The 21,043-nt window shown below is 39.2% G+C and overlaps 1 protein-coding gene across 1 annotated transcript; it reads left to right on the plus strand.

The window, feature by feature from the left end:
• The first annotated feature begins 253 nt into the window (after positions 1 to 253).
• METAP2 (methionyl aminopeptidase 2) lies at positions 254 to 17,757 on the plus strand. The gene is made up of 11 exons (XM_053942749.1): positions 254 to 453; positions 1,272 to 1,373; positions 4,691 to 4,756; positions 5,113 to 5,215; positions 10,479 to 10,640; positions 12,316 to 12,497; positions 12,582 to 12,676; positions 12,762 to 12,858; positions 13,381 to 13,484; positions 15,701 to 15,816; positions 16,966 to 17,757. The coding sequence occupies exons 1-11, from the start codon at positions 297 to 299 to the stop codon at positions 17,216 to 17,218; spliced, it is 1,437 nt and encodes a 478-aa protein (XP_053798724.1). The 5' UTR covers positions 254 to 296; the 3' UTR covers positions 17,219 to 17,757.
• Positions 17,758 to 21,043: the final 3,286 nt, after the last annotated feature.

The following is a 21,043-nucleotide window of genomic DNA, read 5'->3' on the forward strand; positions in this document are numbered from 1 at the left end:
TAAGGGAACGTAGCAGCTGTTCCTTCTGAAGGAAAGGGCTGTTTTTATAACATTTCTCCTTTCTATTTTTTATCGCGCCGCGCAGCCGGGAACGGCCCCGGCCCCGCCCCGGCCCCCCCTCACGGGCCCGCACGCGCACATCGGCGGCGGCGCGCGTGCGCGGCTGAGGGCCCGCCCCCTCCCCGCCGAGTCCTCCGCCGTCCCGGCGTGCCCTGCGCGCACCACAGAGCGTGGCGCCGGCCCCAGCGCTCTCCCGGGCTCGCTCCGTGCGCGCGAGGCGGCGCGGCCGCGGCGACATGGCGGGCGTGGGGCGGGCGGAGGAGCCGGAGCAGCACCTGAACGGCGAGCTGCCCCCCGAGCCCGAGGACAGGGACGGCACGGCCGGGCTCGGCGCGGAGGATGGCGCCAAGAAGAAGCGCAAGAAGAAGAAGAAGGGCAGAGCGGGCCCCGCGGGTAGGGGCCGGGCCGCGCCGCGACCCTGCTCTGACGGGCTGGGCGGCGTGAGGGGCCTCGGGCCGGCACACCGGGAAGCGGGCGCGGCGGTGGGTGGACGTGGGTGACTCAAGGGTCCCGGCAAGCGAGTGCGGGCCCCCCCCCCCGGGGCCGCTGTCCCGGCCCCTGGCAGCGGCGTGGGCTAAGGGGGATCCCTGCGGCTCGGAGGGGGCTGGCGGTGCCCGGAGGATGCCGCTGCCGTTCGGCTGGGGCTGGGGTGTCCTCCCCGCTCCGTTGTGCGCAAGAGAAGCCACCGCTTCCCTCACCCTCTCCTATGCCCCGAGGGGAGAAAGGTATAAAACTGCTGCTGTGAAAGTTACCCTGCCTGATGGAAGCTCTGCACCCCTCCCAAGTTCTCGGAGAGAGCTGGAGCAAGTCTGGGCAAATAGCGAAAGGGCGCGATGGTTTGGGTTTGTTTTAGCAGGCCATCAGTTAGCCATGATCGTGCTGTGCGTTTATAATTATCTACTTCACGCCCATATTATCTCACAAGACCAGGCTGCTGCTATGGGAAGAAGAATTAGTTACCTTGGCAGAAAAAAGGAATCAGAAGTGTCAGGCTAATCTACCTTTATATGCAGGTTTCATTAACAGCACCTGTCACTGTTCTGTCTTACAGCCTTGCACTTTGGGGCTGCTTTCAGACAGAAAAAAGCATTAGGTGCTCAGGTGTCTGTAGGATGAGTACAACATAATGTTTTTATAAAGCTTTGGGGGCTAATGGTTACTAACGTGGAGCTAATGTTTTACTGTAAGTCATACTTTAACTTTACAAACAGGACAAGAAACTGATAAAGAAATGGAAGGTGTTCTTGATGATGTAGCAAAACAATTGGACAAGCAAGCCCTGGAGGAGAAAGAAAAAGATGATGATGATGATGGCAAGTATAACTTACTATTTTCTCTTAACATTTCCAGTTTCAGCTTCTTCCAAGACTCCCTTTTAACAGACTGTTTACAGCTGTCTTGATTTGATTTTGGTTAGGTTTCTTTTTGGAGAGGGGAGATACAACTGTCTATACTTTCTACTTTCTGTCGATGATTTTGCTGTCACACAGGCATACATATAAAAGTAGTACTTTGTTAAAGGTTTGTGTTTTCAAGGATCTACCTGCTGAAGGGGAATGTTTAGTTTGAGATAAGGTAAGCTATAAATCTTTCTCACTTGCATTACCATGGCCAGTAGACATTTATGTTTCAAATTATGTCTCTTATTCTTGACTTAAAACACACAGAGAAAATTTTAAGGGAGCATTTTAATTAATAGGTCTTACAGTCTTTACCAATGACTTGAATCCTACTCATCTGTAATTATTATTTTTCATTAAAATTGAATTTGGGGGAGATTAATACATAAGCAAGACACACACTTGGTGTGTTGCTTGTGCTCTGTAGCTGATTTTCTAAGCAAGAACCTTTAAAGTGTCTGTAGTGAAATCCAGACTAGGTCTGTCTTTTCTGTAGGAAGATCGAATAAAGGTGCTGTATTTCCTTTGGTTTGATGGATGGTTCTCAACAGAAATGGATGTTTAGGAAAATGCATTTCTTAAATTAGTAATTTAGTTTCGTTTTTCTGAATTAGCATATAAAGTTGGCTCAACACTTTGAGCAGTCTGCTTAGAAATCTTCTTAGTTTACATGCTGGAATTTGTCCTTCTGGAATGTCATTTTAATGAATTGGGTATGGAAATTTTAAAAAATTAAATCAGAGTGCTGAGGCGTCTTAAGTAGCAAATTTATCTTTGACCATTACCAATCTGCACTATCAAGTTTAATGCAGGTGCTTTGCATAGAAATGTATTCTTATGGCTTGTTTTGTGGTATCTTTCAGGTTATGGAGTTGAAATTAATGCAATATGTGCTTTACCATCATTGCAACTTGAGGAAGAAGTATTGAGGAGGGTAGTGAAAACTGTATACAATGGAAAGAAATCTTTGAAATCATTAGAATAGTTAGGAGTTCTATCTCAGGAGAAATAGCGATAGTTGTAGATCAAATGCTGTGCTCTCTTATCCTTTTTACAGTATTAGTAATTGTACTATAGTATTAGAAAGCATAAAAGAATGAAGTGATGCTATGACTGAATTAATAATATCTCTTTTTTTCCCACGTATTAGACTTGGATGTGTTTTTAGTAAAACTGATACTTTTGCAGAAAAATTATAGTTTCAGAATTGTTTTTTTAAGACGTGCTGCATTAGATTAAAATCAATAAAATACCTACTCCCTTTTTTTTTTTTCCCTCTTGATAAGCCTCAAAAAGGAGACTCTATAACTTGTGAACTCTAGGAGAAATTAGCAAGTCCTCTTTGGATTTCCCTTACCATGTTAAAATATACTGATTTGTAACATTTTTGCATGATACTGTGCTAAGTTATTACATGGCTAAACGAAAATGATACAAGGTTGGACTTCTGTTTTGCAAAGATCTGAAATTGCTTTTCTGGTGACAGTTTTTTTTTTTTTTCCTTAGCAGCTAAATAACCTGAAGACAAACAGTGTTGGTCAGATGCAGTAGTTATGTTTCTGGCAGCACAGCTAGTCTGCAGCAGTCTTCAAGGACATGAAAGCATAGACAGGGTTAGTTTGGCTTGCAGTTGGCAGTTTCACGTGCAGTGATGTATGAAGAACCTATAATATGCAGATAGCAATAGCAACAATATTTAAGAAATGCTGGGTGTTTTTTCTCTTCAGTTTATGCCTAGCCTTTGAAAGAATAATCCAGAAATCACTTGGTGAATGAGCTGGAGTATGTCTAATTAATTTCTTTATGAATTGTTTGTGCAGTGCTCAAGGTCAAGACAAATGTGACAAAGTTATCACATTTTAAAGAAATTTATATGCACTTGTAAGGATTTTTGGTTGCCTATGAAATACAGATTGATGAAAAATCTGGTAGGCTGGGATTATGTTACAGATACAAAATATTTATATTTGCAGTTTTTTACCAAAACTTAAATTTAGATACTTAATGCCAAAATGAGTTGAGGAGGGACAGGAGTGACATTATTGAAATTTGTCCCAGCTGCAGAATTACAGCACTCATCATGGCATGAAATTGCTGATGATATTGACCATCATGAGAGGCTTGAAATCTAGTGACTGGAGCAGCTGGTCAGTGGTTTGGTTTTTAAATACAAGCTTCTGTATAAATACACTCAAAATTGAATGCTTTGACTTGATTCTAGAAACTCTTTTAATTTTACTTCTTGTTGTTGAAAATGTTCTACATGTAGATGAGTAGTACTTGTCTACTTTGAAAAGAATTGGTGTTTAGGACCAGAAGGTTTAGGTGGCTGATAGCACCTGAGATATTGAGTATGAAGTAGGTAGGTATTAGATGTAGCCAAATGTGAAGTCTGTAGGGTTGTTATCTCCCAAATGTGACTGTAAATGGTGTGGCTGATTCTTGGTGCTTACCTGCTGTGCTCTCTGGAAACCTCCCACTGGTGTAGATTCACAGAATGTTTTGCGTTAGAAGGGACCTTTAAAGGTCATCTGGTCCAAGCCCTGCAATGTGCTGGGACATCTTCAGCTAGATCACGTTGCTCAAAGCTCCATTCAGCCTGACCCTGACTATTTCCAGAGATGGGGCATCTTCCACCTCTCTGGGAAACCTGTTCCAGTGTTTGACCACCCTTGTATCTGGCACATTGAGTGCTTTTGCTGAGAGTGTTGTTTGTGACCTTCCTTGTTATCTCAAGATCAAACTTACCCTGGCATAGAGTGCTGTCATCTTTACTTCTTTGGGGTCTTTGTCTTTCCAGGTGCAGTAAGTTCTTTTAGCTGAGGCATCAGAAGATGGGGTGGAAGCATTAGTTTCTAGCTTTTTGTTAGCTGTTGTGTCTATTACAGTTCTCTCAGGTCCGTTAACAATTCCAGGCATCTATTTGCCTGAATTGAGAACAGAGGAATATGAGGTAGGACTTTCTGAAAACACTTTACCTGAGCTCTCTTTTTTCCTCTTTGGTGATATGTTTGTTGTCAACATTCAAAACTATTTTCTTAGGTCTGTGTTTGGTGTAGGGACTGAAAATCCTGATGGTTTGGTGGCAGCTTCTGGATGTTATCTTTTAATCCATTAAATTCTGCTGTGAGAGAAGTGTTTCCAGATAGTCCAGATATTTTTGTGTTTTATTCAAACTTTGGTTCTTTTAAGATTATTTTATATTCAGCTGAGCACTTTCTTTCCTATAGATGGAGAGGGTGAAGGAGATGGAGCAACTGGGAAAAAGAAGAAGAAGAAGAAAAAGAAGAAAGGACGTAGGTATCAAACACAAAAATGCAGACTATGTGAATATTTGGAATTAAGTGTGTGCAAATGCTGTTCTTGCAGCTGAAACAAATTGAGGGGTGCAGTTTGTGTTTGTAGGCTAAGTCCAGCCAAGTTGTCTTCTTTCTGGTATCCCTGAATGCCATTGGGGCCATTCATTGGCCTTGAGCACTGGCTAAATAAAGTCATATGAGGGCATTGTGATACAATGTTTTCTTGGTAGAAACCAAGATTCTAGTTAAGAGGATCCTAAATAACTTCTGCTGTTTAACTTTTATGGCTGAAGTAAGATGGTTAGTATTTCCAGAGTCCCATGTGTAACACTTTCTTAAATTGTACTCAACAGCTAAGGTCCAGACAGATCCACCTTCTATTCCAATATGTGATCTATTCCCCAGCAATGTATTCCCAAAGGGAGAAGAATGTGAATATCCACCAACACAAGATGGGTGAGTGGTTTAAGCTTAAGAAATAAATGCTTTCATTTTTATGTGCTGAAAAAAAATATTAATGTACAACTAAATAGACAAAATGAATAATGTACTTTGGGTTTTGCCCTTTTTTTCTTTAACTGGATTAGCAAGGAACTCAATGAATACAGGTCTTCAGGCCAGAAATGTTTGTCTTTCCCTACCCTTTTAATTAAGGTATAGCCAGAATGAGCACAATTGCTGTGAGGCAGGGGGCCCTTTAGACTCAGGGTGCCAACAGACTTTCAGTAGGCAGCTTGTAAGAAAAACTTTGAATTAGAAGTGAGTGAAGGTTTAAAATTCAGGGAAATGAGACACTATTATGCAGCAGTTTTGTGGCTGTTGAGATGCCAGTTTTTTGTTACTTATTTTTTGGTAGAGACATGTCAGTCTCTCCATTTAATTTAAAAGCCTACATGGTGTATTCTGTACTTTGCTTCTCTCTTTTGAAATTAAATATAGTTATTGTAACCTCACCTGTTTTTATAACTCATAGTGATGTGGGAATAATGTGCACTAAACAAACAACAGCTTCCAGTGGCTCACTGGAACAGAGATCTGCACCCTTATGTTTTTACAGGAGACTATTATTTCTTTGTGCATTGTTAGAAACTAGGACATACCAACTTGAATGAGTTTTCCTGAATTTTTTTTCCTATGTGAGGTGTCATGGAAGATCATATTTTACCTGGGAGAGACACAGGATGCATGATATAGAATTAGCTTGGATTGTATGCAAACTTGAATGAAAAGACCAGGTATTACTGAAAACTTTGAAACTTCCCAGGAAATAATGAATCAAAGCTCTGAAAAAAATAGTTTAAATCAAAGGGAGAGAGCAGGTAAATATTTGTATGTCTGAAAGCATTGTCTAGTTTTCAATGACTTTTACTTCAGAATGAAATTACTCTGAAATGTTTTTTTAATTGGTTATTTAAAGTCGATGCCTGTTTCTCATAGAATGTAAGTAAAATAAGTAAGAGTCCAGTACCCCCTATAAATTGTGTTCGGATAAAATGGTTTCATTTTTATGAGATGACAATTTGCTTTCAAGGAGGCTTTTTCTTCTTTTTCATTACTTCACTTTGAACACAAGGTGTACTCCTGTTTATTTATAAATGACTGCCTTGTTTGCATGCACAAGATCAGCATGCTAATGAAGTGCTTGCACAGGATAGTTCTGACAGGCTGATCCAGGAGTGATTCTTTAATGTTTAAGAAACATGTGCCATGTTCATAATGATTTAAATAAACCAGGAAATTAGATAATAAACAAGCATGTATATAGTTTGTTAACAAATAACACACTATTTTTGTACCTCTAATACATACTCAGCTATTGAAGATGAATATATTTTCTCTGGTTTAACTACTCTTTATTGAAAAGAAAAAGGACAAAAGCCATAAAAACAAACCTCCTTTCATCACAGGATTTAAGTGGGGCGTCTTTTCTGTACCTGATGTTCTGCTATGGAGGAAGAATATATGCTTCTAAGGAACCTGAAATAGTTTCCTCATGTAATGTGCTTAAGCAAATATGTGCTTAGTTTTCTTCCTAATTTAAATATTCAAATCTTATTATGCTACTTTAGTATTTCCTAATATAAGCCACTACTTAAATTAGTAGCTGGCATTAATGCCAGGATAGTTCATATTCTGAGTAATTCCTTCATTTTATATATTGGTGGAGCATTTTTGTGCCATGTCTTATTCATGCTGAGGTCAGTAGGATTTTGCCTTTGATTTTTTTAAGAGCTGCACTTCTATTCTTAACTGTTAATGTCATGTGCTTTCTAAAGTTACCTTTCATCAACCCACAATTGTGTATTTTGTGTGAGAAGTTCAGCTAGAAGTGGGCGTCATTCAAATTTCAGCCTAAAAAAATAGCAGATAATCAAAACTTCCATAGACAGCAGACTAGCAGGTTTAACAGTGTTATATCTCCAGTTGTTTGTTTGTTTTTTGGTTGGTTGTTTTGTTTGTTTTTTTTTAAGCTTGTGCTTTTTCTTGCTGATGTGGAAATTTGAAATGATATAACTGGGAGGGCAGAAAATAAATAAGCAGTATTTCATGATACACCAATTTTGTTAAAGTAGAATTAAGGAATTCTTGACTCTGCCTACTTGTTTCTGCCTCTTTGCTGTTACAGAGTCACTGACTGGTTTGCTTCAGAAGGTACCTTGAAGATGAGCTAGTTCCAACCCTCCTGCCATAGGCAGGGACACCTTCCCCAACTTCTCTAGGCAGCCTGTTCCAGTGCCTTAACACCCTCACAGTAAAGGATTTCTCCCTAGCTTCTGATCTAAACCTACCATCTTTCAGTTTATAGCCATTACCCTTTGTCTTGTCACTACATGACCTTGGGAAAAAAGCTCTCCCTTTCAGGTTCTGGAAGGTGCTATGAGGTCTCCTCAGAGCCTTCTCTTCTCCAGGCTGCAGGGCCCCACCTGTTCTCAGCCTGTCTTCACAGAGCGGTGCTTACAGCCTCAATCATCTTCATGGCCTTGATCATCTTCATGGCCCTCCTCTGCACCCACTGAAACAGCTCCACATCTTTCTTATCTTGGGGGCCCCAGAGCTGAATGTAGTACTCCAGGTGGGGTCTCACAAGAATGGAGTGGAGGGGCAGAATCACCTTCCTTGACCTGCTGGCCACACTGCTTTTGATGCAGCCCAGTGTATGATTTGGCTTTCTGGGCTGTGAGTGCACATTGCTAGGTCATGTGGAGCTTCTTGTCCACCAAAACCCCCAAATCCTTCTCCTCAGAGTTGCTCTCAGTCCATTCTTTACTGTATTTGTGATGGGATTATCCTGAGCTAGGCTGCAGAACCTTGCACTTGGCCTTATTGAACTTCATGAGGATCATACAGGCCCACATCTCAAGCCTGTAATGGTTCCTTTGGATGGCATCCCTTCCCTACAGCATGACTGGATTATCTGGGAGAAGATTATCTGGGGAAATTATTTTCTGGATTTGTTTGATCACTATAATCTAAATTACAGCGTGATCCTGTAAAGATTTGTACTGGTGAAAACTGCAGGCTGTGAACTGAAGCGAAAAGCTGGACCAATTGGCTTGGAGCAAGAATTGAATTTCTTCAGAGGACATGTAACAGGCAGCACATTAGGAAACTGCTAAAAGCTTGTTAGCTCATGTACCTGTTGGAGGACTTGATATTTGGCATAAGGCCTTCATCTGACCAACTGATTTTTCACGTGTCCTGAAGTGCTTAGGCCCTAGCAGAAGTTCTTGTTGCCTCCCTTCCTGAGCTCCCAGGTGGCCGTAGTGCAGCTTTTTCAGCACAATGCTTTGGGTCTGATACAGTGTTTTTACAGGTAGAGGAGGTTGTGTCCCCCAGTTGACTTGTGTGAAGTGACTGTATGCTGAAATACAGCAAGACAGAGTGAGGGTGGCTTCCTGCCAGTTTGCTGGAGTTTGCAAGTCTGTGACAGATGGCAGAGCAGCTGCCCAGACTCTGTCAGCAATTCTTGCTACCAAGGGGTGTTCGCTGCTGGAATCCAGAACAGTCTGAAAGGATCTTTGAGTCTCTGTCCCCAGTGTTTTTCTGCAGTGCACCTTTTCCATCTTCAATGACTACTGTGCTGGCAGAAGTCCAGTTTTCTAGTGGCAGAGCGAGGGCCCAGGTTTTACAGCACGTTGCTTTCTTTTTTTAGTAGAATTTGCCAGATTGAGACAAATTGTCAGAGTAGTATGTGTGATGCTTGCTATTGGAGCAAGAAAACTGCTCAGAAAGGTAAATGTGGGATTTCTGCTTTGCTTTTTTGTCTGTAAAGAAACAGAAAGTTCAGTGAAAACAAGCAAAAGGGTCTCAAAATATTTTGTATCCTCTGATCATCCTGAGAAGGATTTATGGAATAGCCTGTTACCCTCCTTTATCTTTTCAACTCTTTTGAAATACTCAGTATAAATATATATACTTAAAAATTTACATATAAGTATATATTCTTAGTTCAGAATGCAGCAAAACTCAAGGACGTAGTCTCTTGGTTCACTTGTACCTGTTTTTTGGCTGTAAGGAAAACTCAAAGTGGAATTAAGTTATGTGTCTATGAAACAGGTAAAAAGCTACGCCTTTGGATTTCAAAACCTAATCCTTTACACTCTGTGTACTCAGTTGTTTGCTTAGAATCAACTCATTTGCATTAATTTCTAAATTTGAAAATCGGTGTATTTCAGCATCTTTGGTCCATCTTGTCCACCACCCATTTTCTTTGAAGACCCACCTGCTAGCACATGTAGCTGTGCATTGTTCTTAGTAGTTTTTGTCTTGCTTAGCATGTACAGAGTTCTTTGAGTCATCACTAGGGTTTTTTGCATTATTACGTGGCTGCAGCTTCACCATTGGAAGGATTATCTCTACTTTGTAGTCAGAGTAGTCTTCTAGCTAAGTTCTGACTGTTGTTGGAATACTTAAATTATGTTTTTGTTTGTTTGCTTTCATGGAACCTTAGTTGCATTGAATTTTTGCATAATACAGAATATATTCAAAGCTAATCTTATACTTAGTACTGTATTAAAAGATATTTGTGTATTTCTTCTATGAACCTACCAAAGAGCCAGAATGAGTGGTGTTCTCCCATAACAAATGTTAATTCACCATCCAGCCCATTTAGAAAGTAACATTCTGGCATGTGTCATACTTACCATGCACTGTGTTAGGTGTTATTACCTAAATATTCTGAGTGTGAATGCAAATAATACTGGAACTGCAAGCTCTTAAATTTTGAAGATGCTTTTTGTCTGTGTCAGCAACAGTTTCTGGGCCAAGCAGCTACACTACAGTGCTGAGGTTCATCTCTGTACAGGAACAATGCTGTCTGAATGAATAAGATTGTGAAAAAAATAAAGTTTTTGCATGAGTGGAGCCTGTTGCAGTTTTTTGCCCTGCTAAACTTAAGGTGGAATTGCAGGCATTAATATGAATTTTATATATCTGTTCTGTGTCTTTGAAAACTTGGGCATCGTTCAAGCACCCTGCTTGTCTGGGCCTTTGGTAGGATGTTACTGCCTTTCACAGCTGCAAGTCTGTGGTACTGGTAGATTTTTTTTTTTTTTTTTAATAGGCTTCCTTTATTCTGAAAATTGTATAAATCAGGATCTTTTCTTACGGGGGAATGTAGACCTGACTGGTTAATAAACACCTTGCAGGCTTTAGACAGAAATTGTAACGACTGCTGTGATTATAGGAACTTGTTGGAAACATTTCCTTTATTTTCAAGGCGAACTGCTGCTTGGAGAACAACTAATGAAGAAAAGAAAGCACTAGACCAAGCCAGTGAGGAAATCTGGAATGATTTTCGGGAGGCTGCAGAGGCACACAGACAAGTGAGGAAATACGTTATGAGCTGGATAAAACCTGGAATGACAATGATAGAAATCTGGTGAGGACACACATCTTCTGGAAGAGCTGTGCTGGAGATTTTTCTTTATTTTCCAGAGGGGGAGAGATTTAGTCTCAGTTCTGTGTGCTTTATTCACTGTGTAATGAGTGTTGGGGAGAATTTGTGTTTGAAGTACAGAACCAGTGTTGCCAATTATTTCCTTTAAGTTTCCCCTTTCATTTTTGGCTTATGCCGCTTTACAGGGCCTGGATTATACTGAATTTTAAACTAAGCTTTCCATGATGTTCACGTACTTTGATTATATGCTTCATTTAGATTTCAGTGCCTTTGCTACTCTGCAGTGATGCTAGGAGAAGCAGCAATAGCAGTGCTGCTGCTGCTTGCCGGAATTGTCATGAAATGCCATGTGGACAGTGAGGTGCAGTCTGTGCTGGGGACTGGGCAAAGAGGCATAAAACCAGCATGGCTGTGTATTCAGTCCAGGGCAGGAAGGTTTGGACTATGTCTAGTCTTCGTTGGCTGACTGATGTTTCTGGTGGAACACAGTGGGGTTTTTTATAATTCTCAGTTAGTAAGAAATAACTGAGCAAATGGATTCAGATGAATGTGAATTTTATTAAGTTTAAAGAAAGAATTAGCCTGGACTGGTTTTTGTGACTCTTCCAACTATTACTTTTTCTGTCCTTCAGTTTATCTAGATTGAATGTCTACTGTCCAAGTACTGCACTGATCCAGAACAGTTTAGCTTCCAAAATCAGGTGCTTTCAACCTGGTGTGTGACTGAGGACTGTGCTGACAAGAGTAGGATAGTAAGAAAGCTAATGAGAGCTGATCCCCAAGGTAACTGTGCAAGGAAAAACATAATAATGTGATGAGGGAAAGTAGAAGAAAGGCAGCTCACTAGTCTGGGTGAAACAAATCTGTTTTAGTGAACAAATATGTTTACAGTTTGGCTGTTCTAAGCAGTCATTTTCTCAAAACATGACTATTCTTCCTAAAGTACCTCAGACTATGGGGCATTGCTGATTAAAATACGCTCTCTTTTTTCATATTTCTCTGGCTTTCTTAAAATCAGAGTTTGGTGCACTGCAGTGAGCTGCAGTTTACCTCATTCACTGACAGTGAAGGAGAATGCACTGTTGGATGTGTATTTGTGGATTTGCAGTAGCTAGCATCTTGAGATTAGACAAAACCAAAAAACAAATGCTAGTCTTACAAGGTTTTATTTTATCATAGTTGCAACTCAATTTTTTTAAAAAAGGTCCTTTTATAGTCAAAGTTTTTTTTAATAAGTAAGAGACTTTACCTAATTTTTCCCACCTCCTTTTAAATCACAGTAGTTGTAAAGAATGCATTTAATTTGCCTGAACTTTGGTTGTCTAACCTCTGCTGTTCAGGATGGGTTAAATGTAGCTTGTAAGGATAAATATTTTAAACTTAAATTAAAAACAATAGAGAAGGACTCATTTTTGCCCAAGAAATGGTAGAGGAAACAACACAAAGAACTGAAGATTGTTGTGTTGGCCTATGTTTTTCAGCCTAGGGTTGCCTGTCTACTTAGCATACAAATAGTTTGATTTGACATAAAAACATTTGCTTTTATATTTTACTGAGGTTTTGTTCTTGCATTGATTTATTTGAAGTCATTGTAAGAAATACTAATGACAATTGTCCTCTTCCTTTTTTTTTCTTCTCCCTCCCCTCTGCCTGTCAGTGAAAAACTAGAAGACTGCTCACGTAAGCTGATAAAGGAAAATGGTTTAAATGCAGGTCTTGCATTTCCTACGGGGTGTTCTCTGAATAATTGTGCTGCCCACTACACTCCCAATGCTGGAGATCCAACAGTCCTGCAATACAATGATATTTGCAAGATAGATTTTGGAACGCATATTAGTGGTTAGTTTTCATTTATTAATTAAAACTTTGAGAATGTTCTTCAGTGCAAATACTATGAAGCTAACTAACTACTGTTGATTTCAGGTCGTATTATTGACTGTGCTTTTACAGTCACATTCAATCCAAAATATGACAGACTATTACAAGCTGTAAAGGATGCCACAAATACTGGAATAAAGGTATGATCCTTATGTAAGTAATTTACAAAGTCTTTTTCAGTAAATGTTGTGATTATTTTCCATTTATATTTGCATTTAATTTCAGTGTGCTGGAATAGATGTACGTCTCTGTGATGTGGGAGAGGCCATACAAGAAGTTATGGAGTCTTACGAAGTTGAAATTGATGGCAAAACATACCAAGGCAAGTTATTTTCTTCATATAGGTATAGTTGTTTTAGAAGTGTGTACCTGTATATAGATTTGTGTAAATACTGATTTCAACATAGGATATTGAAAAGACTTCTGCTAAAAGTATGGTATGAGTTTTTCATAAATACATGTTTACAGCTGGCTTGCCTTTCCTTTGGAGAAATTTTCTTGGCTTATACTTCCAAATATTGTATCTCTAACAGATAAGATGAATGCTAAACAACAGTTTTGAACTGTACAGATAATTTGATACTTGCTGTTTAGCTTTATTAATAAGCTTTTATTACTGTTGGAGTTGCTGCTCTTTAATAATGAAGCCTTGCTAAAGCATACAAAACTTAACTTGTGTCTTAGCTGGTGTTTGTACAAGATAAGTGGATAGTTCTGTGTTTGGTTCCTCTGCATTGTGATGACTCATTATTACACTTTTAATATGGGATAACAAACCAAATTGCCTTAAAGGTTTTACCATTTGTTAGGAAATTGCCTGTAATATTAATGTTCTCTTCCAAAGTGAAGCCAATCCGCAATTTGAATGGACACTCCATTGGGCCATATAGGATACATGCAGGAAAAACAGTACCCATTGTGAAAGGAGGAGAAGCCACAAGAATGGAGGTAAGTTGAGTTCTTTATTCCTTCTGTTAAATTTCCCCAGTACCATTGCAAGAATAGTATTTCTGTGTCCTTTTGATTTGTAGTTTTTGTGATTCTGGTGAATAATTGCAGTGGAATAACTGCTGTACTGTGTAATGCTCCTGTACAGAATAGTTCTGCCTCAGTGGCTTCTTCATTTTTGCCCTGGAGTGTTCAGGTATCTAACGCTTCTGAAATTGAAGCCTTGGAATGCTGCTATTTGAAAAACAAACCACCAAACAAAGCAAAAGAAACACACCACTGTTGAAATCTGAATGCCATAATAATAATACTTACTGAAACTCCTACATATTTATTTCTCAGTGTGTATATGTTATTAAATGGAGTGTTGGAATGTTGCATTGAGGAACATGGAAAAGGACAGAAATTCATATTTAGGGATGAACTGGAATTCAGGAAATCAGGGTTTTCCTGAATGACTTGCAGGTCATTCATACTCCTTGTTCATTTCTTCTGTAATGAAATCTTCTCTCACTCAGGTAATTCTTGATAAATACATCTGTAGTGTAGTTTTGGATAACTTTTTGTCAGATATAGTATTTTTCTTGAAAAGTGTCCAATGTAGTTTTTCTCTGCAGATACAAAGTAATTAAGTGTATTTGTAGTTAATGTGAGAGGCTAGTGTTTGGATAGTGTTCTGGAGCAGGGGAAGGGCAATCAATAGCTGTACATGATGTGAAAAAGTACAAGTTGGGAAGGCAGTATTCAAACATGGAACCTGAGATTTAGCCATCATTTTCACTGAGGCTCTTGTTCTAATAAGATTTAAAAGATGGTGATGAGACAAGAAGCTTTTAATTTTATTCTAAGCCTCATCACTAATGATCACCAGTAAGTCTAGCAGCATAGATAAGACTTGTAAGAGCTGAATAGGCACAGATGTGGTCTGGACAGGATTGTTTTTTAGGTAGGCTCACTCTCATCGCCCAAAACTCGTATCATAGTTGTTGACCTGATGTGCACAAAAAGACAAAGTTTTAACTATCTTATCTATAAGACTGTGCAAAGGGATTAAGAGTATTGGAAAAGGAAGATAGAAGAACTTGTGTGTTCTTCTTAGTTTGACTTAGTTAATGGCTTGGTTTTGAGGAGAATACATTTTTTAATTTCTTCAGCTTCTGTAAGTTACTTAGGACACAATCCTACATTATTCAATACAGTGAGTTTGACAATGAAGAATGTGGAGCATAGCCAAGGTCTTGCTGTACTGCGCTAATTATAGTATCAAACTGCAATCCAGGGAGTTTTTTGTGACTAACAGAGCCTCTGATGATCCTTATTCAGAAAAAGTGGGTTTTAGGTGAATCTTGTGGCAGCATTGTATGGGGCTTTTTGAGGGTTAGTGTTTTTTTTAATGAATCAGTTGAATATTCAGGGACATCTTCAAGGGTTTATCTTGAATTTGAAACCTGTTTTACTGCTTTTCATTTGGCTTCTTATTTTGGGCTGGTGACTTTAAAAGAAGCTTAATAAAATAAACAATGCAACTCATAGTGTCTGTCAGTGTTTGATGCCCAGGCTTGTTAAGTCCCTATCACAGTCCTGCTATTAAGGATGTGTGAATGCACTTGGCAGAAATGAGTTTTTATAATGGCATTTCAGTATGTTCTTGGCTAGAATTTTAATAATGCCCTTGCAGATATATATCACCTTCATTTCTTGAAGAAATTCATCTTATGGAATGGAAATGAGCAGGTTAAGGGTATATAATAGCACCTGTTACCAGAAAATTCTTGCAGAAATTGGGCAGAAAGTTCATCCGTGCAGTAAGTGTCTGTAATCAACATGTATTTGCTATGTCTAAACTATGCATTTCCTAGGACTTATATCTGAATAGCACAGGAAGAAGTACTTCCAGTTAGCAAATGTAATTTCTTAGCTATGTTAGATGTATGCCGTGAAAATGTTTTAACTGCAAGGACTTTGAGAAATTGTGACTAGAAACATGCTGATGCTTCTGGCTTGAAGTAAAATCCTACTAATGTAAATAGCTGAAGATTTGGAGATACCTGTAACTCAAATGTGTGAAATCTCCATGCTGAATTTTTTTCTACATTAATTTGACAATTGAATGTATTCACATTTAATTACTTGTATTCAGAAGTGTAATACTGAGATGTTGTATCAGAATGACATGATGTCACATATTGCAACATGTTCCTTTTTTCTCTCCTTAGGAAGGTGAAGTGTATGCTATAGAAACCTTCGGTAGCACAGGAAAAGGTGTTGTTCATGATGATATGGAGTGTTCTCATTATATGAAGAACTTTGATGTCGGGCATGTGCCAATAAGGTTGGATTTTGTTGGTGTATTTTGATAAAGCTACCATCCCCTTGAGATTTAAATTTGATACGATGCATGTTCTTCACTAAGTAATAAGGCTGTCCAGAGGACTCAAAGGGCAGTACTAGCAATATTGTTACAAAATACACTCTGGTTGTTAATATGGAACAATACAGAATTATTCCCAAGAAACTGAAAATGGAGAAAATATGTTTTCACAGTTTATATTGGTTTTTAACAATCTTCCTACCATTATTTTTTTCATTATTAGTAATATATAGATTATATTTGTGTATTCACCTGTGTATTAAATGTATAGTGGGTGTTCTTAGTCAATATCTGTACTGTGGTTGTGTGCCACAATCTTTGTCTTACTGCTGTTCTCAGAATCTATTAAGCTATTTGTGCCATCTGTTTCATTTTATGGCTATTTTGAGAGTTTTGAGATTTTGTTTTAGTGCATTGCTGTAAAATGAAAAATTCCTCATTTTTAGTTTCACTGGGTTTGCATTTTGGCATTTCTAGGAGCACAACATATTTTCTGAAACAAAAACTACTCTGGTCAGAAACATAGCAGGCAGACATGCTTTTCCTTAGCACATACTAGGAATGTGAGAGAGGATGGGAAGAACTAGACTAAATATCACAAAGGAACTGCTTGACTGCAACTAAGCTGAGTTCTTAGAAGATCTATAAATACATATTTTTAATGCCTGTGTATTGTAAGAATTATGAATAAAAAGCTTACTAAGTATTTGACTTCAGAAGTGAAAACTCAGCATTTTAAACCACCAAGTTCTGCTAAAATTAGTTCAGATTACTGACCACTCTGAATGAGGAAGAATTCTGTTTTTCTCTATAAAATGAAATGGCCTTTTATTTTTTATGAGAAGGATTTCTGTCCCTATGTTTAGTTTAGCTTGCAGATAGGTTCACAATCCATTTTGAGGGATATCTGTTTGCAGAAGGAGGGTGCACTTTATTTTCTAAAGAGAGCATGTGATTTATGTAGAAAAGACATCCCAAGTCTAGGCAGTCTGAAAAGACCGTGCAACATAACCTTATTCTTAGTTGGTGTGGTTTATTTCTGTAGTGAATGCATGCTGGTGATCCCTCTTTCTTCTCCAACACATTCTTCTTTGGTTTTTTCCCTCCAAGGCTTCCAAGAGCGAAACACTTGCTAAATGTTATCAACGAAAACTTTGGTACTCTTGCCTTCTGCCGCCGGTGGCTGGATCGCCTGGGCGAGAGCAAATACCTGATGGCGCTGAAGAACCTGTGCGACCTGGGCATCGTGGATCCGTACCCGCCCCTGTGCGACATCAAGGGCTCCTACACGGCGCAGTTCGAGCACACCATCCTGCTGCGCCCCACCTGCAAGGAGGTCGTCAGCAGGGGAGACGACTACTAACTCAGAGCCACCTCAGCACCTTTATACTCCGGGCTTTCTTGGAACATACTACACCAGAATTAATTCGCAACACATTGTCTGTTTTAACAGTGGACTGATGTTAATACTTTCCATATTTGGAAAGGGAGGAATTTAATCTAAGGCAAGTCTTCTAATTGTAACTAACCATGGAAAAAGCTTTCAGGCCTTTAGAAATATTTCAAAAGTTACTTATTTTTTCTGTTCAGGGAAATATGTGCTATAAAGCTCAGTTTTTAGTTTGGAATGAGTTATACATTTTGTTCTGAACATTTATGATAAAAGATGCTTTTCAAATATTTATATGACCATATTCCTACTTGAATGCTTTGAATGACTACACCTGATTTCTGCGCCCCAGTCCTCTATGATATTGCCTTTTAAACTTCCTGGAATCCATTTTGTAAAAAATAAAGATAAATTTTCAAATCTGAAAATATATATACTTTTTAGAAGTCTGGTTATGATTCTGGTCAGGAGTCCACTGGGAAACTGCTCTATTAAATATTTTACAAACTTGATTTGCCATTTCTTGTCTTGAAACTGGATCTTGTCTTACCCTTCATATGAAACCTGGCCTTTCATGCTTGTTTAAATAGTCTTGTCAGTGCTGGGATACAGGGCAAGAAGTCATCAACACTTCACAGAACAAATGTGACAACTACAGTAAAGGTGTGTGGTAAAGGTTTTGAGTGTGCTAGTCTTTAGTGTAGACTTCAGCTGTGACATGTTTCACATGTCATATGCAGCTGGTGGTCTCTGCTGCTGGTGGCATTAACATGCAGCTTTGGGCTGAAGTCAACTCAGTTTTAGTGTATGTGCCTACATAATCTTTGCCATTGCCATACCCTCTTGCACAGAGTCAAATTTCATGTCTTTTTAAAGTTCACCTTTGATTGCACAAGTGGTGGGGACAAGGAAAACTATTTATTTTTGAGTGTTAAAAGTTACTTCATGCAGGCAAAATATCTGGAGTATTTGATGTTTTCTTGAAGTAAAAAGTCATTATCAGACTTCCTGCTGCAGTGAAATCTGACTGTTGAATCTCATTTGTAAAGGTAAACTAAATCCCATGGCTCTGCAGGCTTATATGCAATATGTCTTCCAATGCTGTATCTTTACCTCATTACTTGCATATTAAAATTTTCAATGGTTACTGGTGATAAAAATGACAGGTCTGTTAATAGGTCAGTAACAGTGCCTTAAACTAAGTTCTTAGAAAACAGACACTTCACCTGCTCTTTAATAGTCACAGCCTGTCTCTATAGAAGAGTTCATATTAACTTAAAAATACCCGTTATTCTCTCTTCTATGTGACCTGCAATTTAGAGGGGAGCAGTGTCATGTATTGCCTACAGTTTAAAAATAATAGACACTGGTGGGGTTTTTACCCCAATTACAAGTATTGTTCAAACTTGGTGCTGTTTAAACTTGCAGAAATCGATGAAGTGGGATACTGAAATGTGTATTTCTGCTGTTCCTCTTTGGGAATCTTGGCATCCCAGCAATGAATTCTAATTTATGCAGCTGTGTGGTTATGTGTGTCTCAGCTTCCCAAGAAACTAGCTAGTGTGGGTGCTTGTGCATTGCAGAGTGGAAGCTGGCACTTGCAAGAATCTCTGGTGAGTGGAGTTGCAGGGTACATTGCTGCTGCTATTTTTATTTATGCCAACAAGACCATACTTCTTCTGCACTTCTCAATGTGACACAAGCAGGTTCTTGTAGCCTGGCTGGCTTCCAGCTCACCTATTTTTGTACAAAGTCTGCTAGAAACAAGACAAATCTGTTCTAGTTCTTGCCTGCTTATTGGCAATTTCCAGACTTTCCTCTCTAGAAGGTGCCTGTTTAGTAGTAGCTCAGTGGGACTTGGTATTGTTTCTACAGCTTAAGGTTTTCTTAACTTCACTGATAGTAACTCCAAAAACATTTGGTTTTACAGATCAATGATGTGTTTTCTTCCTTTGTTTTTTTGGGATTTTTACCTGGATATAGTAGACCCGGACTAGCAGAGCTAGTTTAGACTATGGCCTCTTTTAACTTTTTAATTTGCTGGCTGTTTTGTTAGTTCACACATAGAGACTGGTAATCATGTGTAACAAGTTGAAATGACTCAGAAAAATACTCGCAGAGCGTGATGATTATTGCCCATAAATTTAACTGGGTATATCTGCATACAAGCACCCTGTGCTGCTGGCCCTCCTGCATCTTTCTGTCTGGCAGTGTAAAAGGCAAACCCTATTTCTACCTCCTTAAAATAAATGGATTTCCTACTGCTCTCATGCTCTTCAGGCTGCCTTTTCCTGCTGCTGTAAGTGTTAAAGAGTCCTGGCCATGCTGTCTGGTAAGTGAACCATGCTCTCATCACTTGACAAAATCAAGTTTACCAAAAGGCAGATGTTGAAGTCTGTTTTCAAATACCCAGAAGATGGGGTCATCTTGTTTCTTGTACATACATTAGAGTATGTACAGTTGACCTTGAGCAATGAAAGCATGGCCTAAGACTTACTTAATTTTAGACTCAACTACCATGCTTCTTCTCTTAGATGTGGGTAAGACAGGGCTGGTGGGTACAGCAAACACAGCCGGGTGAGTATAACCACAGCATTTCAAAGAGGAGGCTTAACTAGGGCATGTGGGGAGGCAAGTGGAATTCCCGTTCTAGCAAGGAAACTGCTGCTGTGTATTTCTATGTGGTTGCGTCATGTTCCCTTCAGTGAATCAAAATACTACTTGTATTTCAGAACAGTACAAAACCACAGTAAGATGGTACGCAAACTTAATGATGGGATGTGTAAACATAACGAATTTGTTAATTTGATTTTTACAACTGGTGTTTGTGGAGATAGAGGAATTTTGTGAAATCCTACTTTCTTCCCAAAAAAGAAGGTAAGGCTTTTTCATTGTTAGTCATTTCCCAGGGTTATGCACTGTTGGTACTTGGCCTCCTGTGGAACATGAGTCAGCTGTCCAGAATGGGAGGTGGGCAGTATATTTTCCTCAGTCCAAACGCTTTCACAAAGGTGTGTTTACAGATAAAGACTTTCTTATGTAGCTTGAGAAAAGCATGAGAGTATTGAGAAAAGCATGGCATGCTTTGAAGCAGGTTATATTTTTCAGGACTTGTGCATAGCTACTTTTTTCTACAAGGATTCAAGAGGCTTTTCTGTTTTTATAATTTTGAATGTTTCAGTATTTTTAAAAAGTAAAACAAAACCCAGACAACTCTCTTGTGACTCTCATCATTTTTGACTTGTTTTTGCCATGACACGCACCCAACTCTTCTAATTTAAAGTCATACTCATTTTAGCTTTGCTTTGCATTTCTACTGATGTTTACATCTCCTTCTTTTACAAAGGTACAGGGCTCTAGGAAAAAAACCCAAAAGCTGTGTAGGCTAGTCAGCAGTTCAGATATACAATAAATTTTTTACCTAGTTGTTTTGGAAGTGCCTGTGTCCCCAGTTTTTGAAACTATTTTTTTTTCCTTTCAGTAAGGCTAAATCTCTGAATCCCTTAAATGGGACAGGGCTCTGTAGAAGCCTTCTCTACTACTAGAGAAAAGTGAAGGCATGTGCTGTCAGGATGCACAAATCAATTACCACCTGGGACTGGAAACTGTTACTATTTTTCAGTTTAAAGTGAGGCTGCTTTGGCCTGTGCGCTGCGTCCCTGTGATCTCTCAGCAAGTTTGCAGATGACACAAAGTCGCAGGGGTGGCTGGTAGGCCAGCTGGGGGCACTGCCACACAAGGGGAGCAGGACAGGCCCAGGAAATGAGATAAGAGGAACCTCATGCAGCTCTAGAGAGG

The sequence above is a fragment of the Vidua chalybeata genome, chromosome 5 (assembly GCF_026979565.1).
Source record: "Vidua chalybeata isolate OUT-0048 chromosome 5, bVidCha1 merged haplotype, whole genome shotgun sequence".
In the NCBI taxonomy this organism is placed as follows: domain Eukaryota; kingdom Metazoa; phylum Chordata; class Aves; order Passeriformes; family Viduidae; genus Vidua; species Vidua chalybeata.